The following is a 7,823-nucleotide window of genomic DNA, read 5'->3' as shown; positions in this document are numbered from 1 at the left end:
ATGAGGAATTGCCCAAATTGGAATGCGGCCAATTCAGATGGGAACGTACGGAACCGGATTGGACTGCAAAGAATTCGATTAGAACGTGGATTCGATCCAGTCACGATCGATGGAATCGTATCGGGATGCGCGTCATCAGATTACATGGGAGCGGGCGGCGACACTGAGGCGCCGCCGGCCCGATCGCCCGGCCGGCGTGCGCCGAGCAGCTCGAGCACGTCTCCGCGGAAGCGCTGGCCCACCAGGGCGTACATGACGGGATTGAGGCAGCAGCGGGCGTACGCCAGAGTGCGCGTGACGTACTCCGGCAGCAGGGCGCACAGCGGGCGCGCCATCTTGACGGACAGAACCACGCTGTGGGGCAGCTGGAAGAGCAGGAAGAGCAGAACCAGCGCCAGCATCAGCTTCAGCGTGCGCCGGCGGCGCCAGCGCTTGGCCCCGCCGCTGCCCGCCCGCAAGACGCGAGCGATGCCCGAGTAGCACACCGCCATCACCAGGAAGGACAAAGCGAAGACGCCGATCACAGTGCCGTCGGCGGCCGTTTTGACGTCGGCGCCGCCCAGCGTGCCGCAGTAGGCGTCGGCCCCGGAGCCCGACACGCCGGAATAGAAGATCTCGGGCAGGCCGAAGAGCGTCGCCGCCGGCCAAACCGTCGCCGCCGCCGCCCTCCCGACCGCCGGCGAGCGGCAGCGGCGGCGCGCCGTGCGCCGGCTCCGGACCACGGCCAGGTAGCGCTCCACGCCGATGCACGCCAGCAGCAGCAGCCCGCTGTACGTGCTGACGGCGTAGACGGCGCGCACCGCCTTGCACGCCGGCGCCGAGAAGATCCAACCCACGTTGGTGTCGGCCGCCTGAAGCGGCAGCGTCAGCAGCAGCAGGAGGTCGGCCAGCGCCAGCTGGAACAGGAACGCGTCCGTGGCGGAGCGCCGGCGGCGGCGGTACGCCGCGAACGTCGACATCACCAGAACGTTGCCCGCCACGCCCGACAGGAAGATGGCGGCGAAGACGCACGTCTGGAACACCTTGATGGCGGACTCCCGTCGGCCCGCCTCGCACCACTCGGAGCCGCCGTCGCCGTAGTCGTCCTCCGTCTGCTGCCAATCCTCCAGCGACCAGTTGGCGTAGTCGGCCGAGTCGTACGCGGCGGAAGGATCGTCTCTCAAGCCCGACGACATCCTGCTTCAAATTTGGAATACAAACAAAAAACAAAGAAGACATGACGCAAACCCCAGAAAGAAAGAAAAGAAAAACAAAACGCCGTCGTCGTCATTGACTTTTTCGATTAGCCGAAGTGGAGTTCCTTTCATTTCAAATGTTATTTGTTATTTGATTTGATTGATCGCAATCTGCCGGCTTGCGCCAAATGCAAACGTGCGTACTTACGTGAGAGCAGCGCTGCGTACGCGTGGAGCGGTGCCGCCCGACCTCGCTCGCCGAGTCGGGCCGGGACGTTTGTGTCATCTTCCGTCTCGTCTTACGGCCAATCGGGACGCGGCTGCGTAGCGTGACCCGGCGTTCGCCGACCTCCGACCTCTGGATGTTGTGAAAGTCGAGCCCGCGTTCGACCTTGGAGACGAGCCGCCGCGGTGGCCGCACCCAGCTAGCGTTCTACCGCAAAAGACGCACAATGAAACTGGCTCGTGTGTACTTTGTGTGTATTTTTGTGTGCGTGTTTTGGTCACGTGACCCAGGGCGTTTACGCGGGTTCGCGGAAAGTTTGGCTTCTTTTTGTGTTTTTATTTTCGTCAGCCGTCTTTCAGTAAGACGCCGACACGACGCTTCCTGCCGCCGTTAGCGGCACGCTAACATCCTGCGCTTGAAAAAGTGTGTTTGTGTGCGTGTGTGTTTTGTCTCAGTGAGTTTGTGCGTTTCTGTATGTGAACGTCTCTAAATGTGTGTGAGAGAGATGGTGTATCTGGGTGTGCGCTTAATGAGGGAGGAAGTCCCTAAAGAGGTCGTCGGGGTCTCCGAGGGCCAACAGGAAGCCGAGGTGCCGCCTTCGCCCACATTGACGCCACTTTGTCCTGCTCTCTTCCGCTGTGCCCTTTTTACCTCTGCCAACGCCTCACATGAGAAGTGATGCCGTGAACATTCGCGTCCCTCGAGTCAGTTGAAGGGGGGGCTTCGGTTGACACGCACGCAACACACGCAAACATGCGCACGCAGACGCACGGGCCCAAACACATCCGCACGCATAGGCGGCAAAGAGGGCGGGGCTTCTCCCGCCGCGGCGCCGCCCCTGAAGCTCCCACGGGCGGTCCGAGACGATCGCTGTCAAAGCGACGGCGATTCCCTCTCTGCCGTGTGTCCAGATGGCGTCGGCGCTGCTCCCCGCGGTTCTCGTCACGGGTAAGTACGAGCGGGCGCCGCGTCGGGATTCGGCACGTCTCGTTCGCTTCTTCGTCGCCTCCGCAGGTTTGCTGAGTGTGCTGACGCGCCAGCAGACCGAGGAAAGCTTCCCGGACCAAAGTAAAACTGCCAAACTTGTTTTCTCTGCTCACCGATTGGCCGCCGAGGTCACGATATGCCACGTGTCTCCTTGCAGCCACCGTCCGGAGGATTCCGGAAGCGACCGCCGAGTGGCACCGAACCGACCCGCGTGAGTGCCGACGACCGCAAACGGGAAGCCGGCACGCTTGAGCCGTTACGTCCGGGTCGTCGTGTTTACCGGCTAGCGGAAACCACGGTGTCCAAAGAAGATCGGCCTATCAGAGACACAAGGGACGCGCAGCGAGGCTCCGGTCGCCGGCACTCAACTGCAGCCTCCCTCTCGGTGATCTGTTAGCTCGGGCTTCGGGAGCTTTGTTGGAATTATTTTGGAATATCTGAAAACTGCCAACGAGGGCCGTCGAGATCGAATCCTTTTACAATTGATTTGTCCTATCGACCAACAAATAATTTGAACTCCTAACATGCATTTTATTCTCATGTATGCGGGCCGGGAGTGAGTACGGTAGAAACTGTACAGAATTAGAGACAACAAAATCTGCCTTTTTTTTTTTAAACAATTAGCATTAGTGCGCGAGTGATTACCATTTAAAAAACCAAATGCTAACTCCATTCCGCTCACTCGTATACATCGTGCGTGCACACATCTAATAGTGTCTTCAAAATCACTTGCAGACGCTCCTCTTGTTGTTTTTGGGCAAATTTATCAGCGGCCCAACACTGCGTCCGTCTGCAATAAACGTCCGTGTGAAACATTGGAACTTCTTTCTGACCAGTATTTTGGAGCTTTGAGGCAACAATTCTGTGTCAACCTCTTTTTGAAGTTCCTCAATTTTGTAACTGTAAAGCAGGTTCTCTGTTCCCAGAGGTTCACGTGAGCAATCTTTTTCACATCTGAGGATTCGCGTCTTCAAGTTTGAAGTTTTCACATCCAAATGGTCGCGATCGAGATGTTCGCTGGTGATTTTGTGGACTTTTTTGTTTTGTTTTTTCAATGTCTGTGTTGTGCTTTTGGATGCGGGATACTTTTTTGTGGCCGATGCCCCTGCAGCGGGGAAGCAAGGCGGGCGTCTGCCGGAAGACGAGCTGAACCAAGTGCAGCGGGAAAACGTGGTCACCGAAGATGACGGTGGGTTCACAAACAACAAAAGCACGACAACATTGCAACGCGCCACTGACAACACGTGTGTGCGCTTGTATGCGTCTCTACATATTTGTGTTTGTGTGCATTTGGATGCGTGCTTGTGTGCATTTTTGTCTGTTTTGTGTCTTTCTTTGTGTGTGTGTGTGTTTGCTTATTATCTGTGTGCTTGCTTGCTTGCTTGTGTGTGTGCAGAGAACTTTCAGGAAGCGGAGGACCGGGAGCTGCGCCACGAGTTTTGTCGCGCGGACGTGTTGGCCGACTTGAGCGTCGCCGTTTGCGCTTCGGCTTTTGAGCAGAAGATGGCGACGATGGAGGCGGACGCGCGCTGCGTTGTCGACGACATCATCGGGTGAGAAGAATCGGAGAGAGTCGGTGGCGCCAAATGACGATGTCATCAACGTGTGCTGATCAAGGCCGCGTTGGGAATCATTCACTCGTTCCTAATCACCAGTCGGATAGTTCCGAAAAAATCCCGCCGTAGCGATTCGGGAGTCGGGATTGATTCTGAACGCAGCGACGGCGTTCGGAGTCGCGACTCCCGAATCAAGATGGTGACTTTGCAAACGGAGTTGTTGCTTCCAAATGCAAGTTAGCCTGTTGAAGTTGGAATAGCGGCGCAACTACGGTTAATTACTTTAACCGAGCGATTACATGACATTTTGACAAAATGAAGTCCTATTTGGAACAAATCGGAGCAGTCCGTCGATCGCAAGCGTCGGTCGGCCTTCGGAAAGGAGGAGGTGCTCCGCTTTTGTGCCTATTTTTCAAATGGAACAAACTTGGAATCATGGAAATTTCCAAAAGCGGCAGTCGATGATTGACATATTTTCTCCCGGTAATGTCGCGGCTTCAATGACGTAATCTACTTACGTTCGTTTGCGCGGCGCCGATGTGGTCGAGCGCCAAGTGACGATGTCGTGGCGCTGCGCCCCCCCCCCCCCCCCCCCCGCAGGCCCTACAACCAGTTGAGCGTGTGCCTGGAGCAACTGTCGGACCGGTCCGGATGCTTCTACCCCAACGCCGCCGTCCACTCCGCCTTCCTGCGCGTCCACTCCGCCTTCTTCGGCCGCTGCGCCGACCGGGGCCGAGAGCGCCGCCCGGAGGACGCGCCCGGAGGGGCGGTGGCTGTCCTCACGCTGGCGCCCGTCGCCCTCATCCCGCCGCTGGTCTACGCCGTCGCACGGAGGAGCGGACGCCGATAAACGCAAAAAAGACGTCGCCGACGTGTCGTCAATAAAAAGAAGGCATCCGACCGAGCGTCTTGTCTTTTATTTGGCCGAGAAACGAACGAGACGCTCGCTCGCCATTTGGGAATCGAGACTTTTGAGTGGTTATTTTGTAGTCGTGATTTTCGATTCAGGATCTTGGACTCATTTTTGAGTGCTGGTTTTGAAGTCATGATTGATTTTTTTTTCATTTGGCCATTTTTTTGATTCATGATTTTGAGTCGTGAATTTGGAGTTGTGATTTTTGAGTCGAAATGTTTGATTTTTGGGTGTTTTTTTTTTTTGTAATCAAAATGTGTGGTCTTTCAATTTTTTTTGATTTGATCCAGAATTTCGATTTTGTCATTTTTGCTTTTGAGCGGTGTGAAGGTTGCGGTTCTTGAGTCGTGTCATGATTTTGGACTTCGTAACCGCCGAGTCGTCGTTTTATTGCTGAATGTTTTATTCAGTTTGCAAGTTTGATTACTTGACTAGATAGACATCATCGGTATCTGGATTTTACGGGGCCAAAACCATCCGGCGGGCCCGCGGAGGAGGGCGGAGTCTTTCACGCGACGGCGCCCTGTCCCTCGGACGTCTGCGACGTGGACCTGCTGAACTTGGACCCCGACGCCCGCTCCTGTCGGAACTTCCTGCAAAGAAGCGCTTTGGTGTTTCTGCGGAACTTCTCTCCCACGAAGGCGTAGAGCAGCGGGTTGATGCCGCTGTGCAGCAGCGCCAGGCCGTTGCTGATGACCAGCGCCGCGGTGAGCGAACGCCGCGCCTCGCAGTCGAAGGGGATCAGGTCGGCCCTCGCGAGCGTGTCGGCCATCGTGGCCAGGTGGTACGGCGTCCAGCACAGCACGAAGGCGGCCACCACGGCCGTGATGACCCGCATGGCGCGGTGCTTGTGGAAGCCTCGCGTGCGCAGCAGCCGCGCCACCGTCACGCCGTAGCACGCCAGCATGACGCCCAGCGGGAGCAGGAACCCCACCAGGTGGCGGAAGGCCCGCGTGGCCGCCCGCCACGCGGCGGCGCTGCCCACGTCGAAGCTCTCGGCGCACGTGGCCGCGTCCCTCTCGCCGTCAAGCCGCGCGGCCTCGTTGAAGAGCGCCGGCAGCGCCAGGGCGACGCCCAGGGCCCACACGGCGCCGCACGCCAGCCGGCTGCACTTCCTGTGGGAGCCGGCGAGCGCCCGGTTGGCGTGCACGATGGCCCGGTAGCGGTCCACGCTGATGCACGCCAGGAACAGGACGCTGGTGTAGAAGTTGGCCTCGAAGATCAGGCTGAGCGCTTTGCACGCGGCGTCGCCGAAGATCCAGCCGCGGGTCAGCGCCGTCGCCCAGAACGGGACGGTCAGCGCCATCAGGCAGTCGGCCGCCGTCAGGTGGCAAAGGTAAACGTCGGAAGGGGTCAGCGAGCGCCGGCCGCGCGCGATCACGCACGCCACCAGCAGGTTTCCGGGGACGGCCAGCACGAAGATGGCGGCGAGGAGCGCGCTCAGCGCCGCGGCGGTCGCCGGGTCCACCGGCCGCGCCTCGCACGGCAGCGTGTCGGGGTCCGCCGTGAACACCGAACGGTTCTTGAAGGGGTCGTGCGAGTCGTTCAGCAGGTCCGAGTAGTCGTCGTAATGGAAAGGCACCACGAAGGACATGGCTGCGGGCGGCGGCGAGTCGATCGGCATCGGCGCCGCTTCCCGACTCCGTTGAGCGAAGCGCGTCTTTCAAAACGGAGCAAATGTCACGCCGCCGCACCTGACAAAGAAGGTGCGGGAAGTGGACGCGACGGGGCGACAAGGAACTAAGTCGGAGTTGAGGAGCTTCGCTTCGACGAAGATGGCGCTCGAGCTCGCGATTTGAGTCGACCGGCGAAGTTGAGCAAAAAGCCAAAAGTCACCCGCTGCTCGGTCACCTCGAGACGGCTCGGCAGCTCGACGGGCGGACGCGCTAAACCTCGTCCTTCGCCGTCTGTCCCAATTTCCTGTTACGACGTGGCGCCGCGCTTCCTCCCCGGGGACCCGCCCACTTCCTGTTCGCCGGCGGCGCCTTAGAGCGTTTCCACGGCGACTGCGCCGCAGAGCACTCGTTGCCCAATGACCACCGGCGGCTCTGACGTACTGCGCGCGGTGCGCTAAAATTGGCAAAGGGGAACGCTTCGCTTGTATCGAACTTTTGATATCATCCATTATATCCGCTCGTCCGCTGGTGCCCACGAGCTCCTTTTGCTCACGCGCCGGCCGTGGTGGTGCGCGTGCGTGTGTATGGGTATATTATATACATGTGTGTGTGTGTGTGTGTGTGTATATGTGTGCACACACACACGCGCGCGCGCGTGCGCACTTGCCTCGCTTGTGCTTCCTCCTCGGTCGTCGGAGGCAGCCGGACCGGACCGGACCGGACCGGACCGGACCGGACCGCGGCTCCGTAGCTCCTCGATGAGAGCAGACTTTGAACTCCGCAAAAGTAGTTCTGCCCGTCGAGCGGCGACCTCCGACCCTAGTTTCTGTATCAGAGCGGACTCGGCTGCTGCGATGAAGCGGGATTTTAAGCACGACTCCCGATGTAGTGTTGTTTCCTTCGCCGACGTTTCGTTTCAGCGGACGGAATGAGCTCAATGAGTTTATGAAACGATTTCGATCTTTGCGCTTTGCGTTCTTCTGCGCAGTCTCAATTTTCTCACGCTTTCATTTTGACAGCCCCAATATACGCGCACATATCCATTTTCCGTAGCGCTTCTCCTCGCACGGGTCGCCCATCCCGGCCATCTGCGGGCGAGAGGCGGGGTATACGCCCCGAACCGGTCGCCGGCCAATCGCAGGGCACGTAGAAACACCTACGGGCAATTTCGAGTCTTCAATCGATCGTTTTCGGGACGTGGGAGGAAAGCGGAGCGCCCGCAGAAAAGCCACGCAGGCGCGGCCAGAACACGCAAACTCCACACGGGCGGGATCGAACCCCGGTCCCCAGAACTGCGAGGCGGATATATAAAAGATATAGTATATGTGTGGTAAAGTACAAGTATATATT

The 7,823-nt window shown here is 58.4% G+C and overlaps 3 protein-coding genes across 6 annotated transcripts; 1 reads left to right on the top strand and 2 right to left on the bottom strand.

Moving 5' to 3' along the window:
- Positions 1-140: 140 nt before the first annotated feature.
- ccr10 (chemokine (C-C motif) receptor 10) lies at positions 141-1,523 on the bottom strand. Its single transcript, XM_061756943.1, has 2 exons — positions 1,384-1,523; positions 141-1,176 (listed from the first exon to the last, which is right to left on the bottom strand). The coding sequence occupies exon 2, from the start codon at positions 1,173-1,175 to the stop codon at positions 141-143; it is 1,035 nt and encodes a 344-aa protein (XP_061612927.1). The 5' UTR covers position 1,176; positions 1,384-1,523.
- On the top strand, positions 1,104-4,844 carry LOC133469732 (receptor activity-modifying protein 1-like). Of its 4 annotated transcripts, XM_061757182.1 has the most exons (6): positions 1,105-2,349; positions 2,416-2,469; positions 2,546-2,599; positions 3,500-3,577; positions 3,785-3,941; positions 4,545-4,844. In XM_061757182.1, the coding sequence occupies exons 1-6, from the start codon at positions 2,313-2,315 to the stop codon at positions 4,792-4,794; spliced, it is 630 nt and encodes a 209-aa protein (XP_061613166.1). In that variant the 5' UTR covers positions 1,105-2,312; the 3' UTR covers positions 4,795-4,844. The 4 variants fall into 4 exon arrangements, with proteins under 4 accessions (XP_061613165.1, XP_061613166.1, XP_061613167.1 ...); XM_061757181.1 differs by having other exon boundaries at positions 1,104-2,469; XM_061757183.1 differs by lacking the exon at positions 2,416-2,469.
- Positions 4,794-7,807, bottom strand: LOC133469731 (C-X-C chemokine receptor type 2-like). The gene has a single exon (XM_061757180.1). The coding sequence runs from the start codon at positions 6,479-6,481 to the stop codon at positions 5,366-5,368; it is 1,116 nt and encodes a 371-aa protein (XP_061613164.1). The 5' UTR covers positions 6,482-7,807; the 3' UTR covers positions 4,794-5,365.
- Between the last annotated feature and the right edge of the window lie 16 nt (positions 7,808-7,823).

This window comes from Phyllopteryx taeniolatus, chromosome 19 (genome assembly GCF_024500385.1).
Source record: "Phyllopteryx taeniolatus isolate TA_2022b chromosome 19, UOR_Ptae_1.2, whole genome shotgun sequence".
NCBI lineage: Eukaryota > Metazoa > Chordata > Actinopteri > Syngnathiformes > Syngnathidae > Phyllopteryx > Phyllopteryx taeniolatus.
This window is presented reverse-complemented; position numbering and strand designations above follow the sequence as displayed.

What these genes read in the sequence shown, in the direction of transcription:
- LOC133469732 (XM_061757181.1), top strand. Translation starts at nt 2,313, where the DNA reads ATGGCGTCGGCGCTGCTCCCCGCGGTTCTCGTCACGGGTAAGTACGAG. An exon ending in GTGGCACCGAACCGACCCGC is followed by an intron (nt 2,600 to 3,499) that starts GTGAGTGCCGAC and finishes ATGCCCCTGCAG; the next exon opens with CGGGGAAGCAAGGCGGGCGT. An exon ending in CGTGGTCACCGAAGATGACG is followed by an intron (nt 3,578 to 3,784) that starts GTGGGTTCACAA and finishes GTGTGTGTGCAG; the next exon opens with AGAACTTTCAGGAAGCGGAG.
- LOC133469731 (XM_061757180.1), bottom strand. Translation starts at nt 6,481, where the DNA reads ATGCCGATCGACTCGCCGCCGCCCGCAGCCATGTCCTTCGTGGTGCCT.
- ccr10 (XM_061756943.1), bottom strand. Translation starts at nt 1,175, where the DNA reads ATGTCGTCGGGCTTGAGAGACGATCCTTCCGCCGCGTACGACTCGGCC.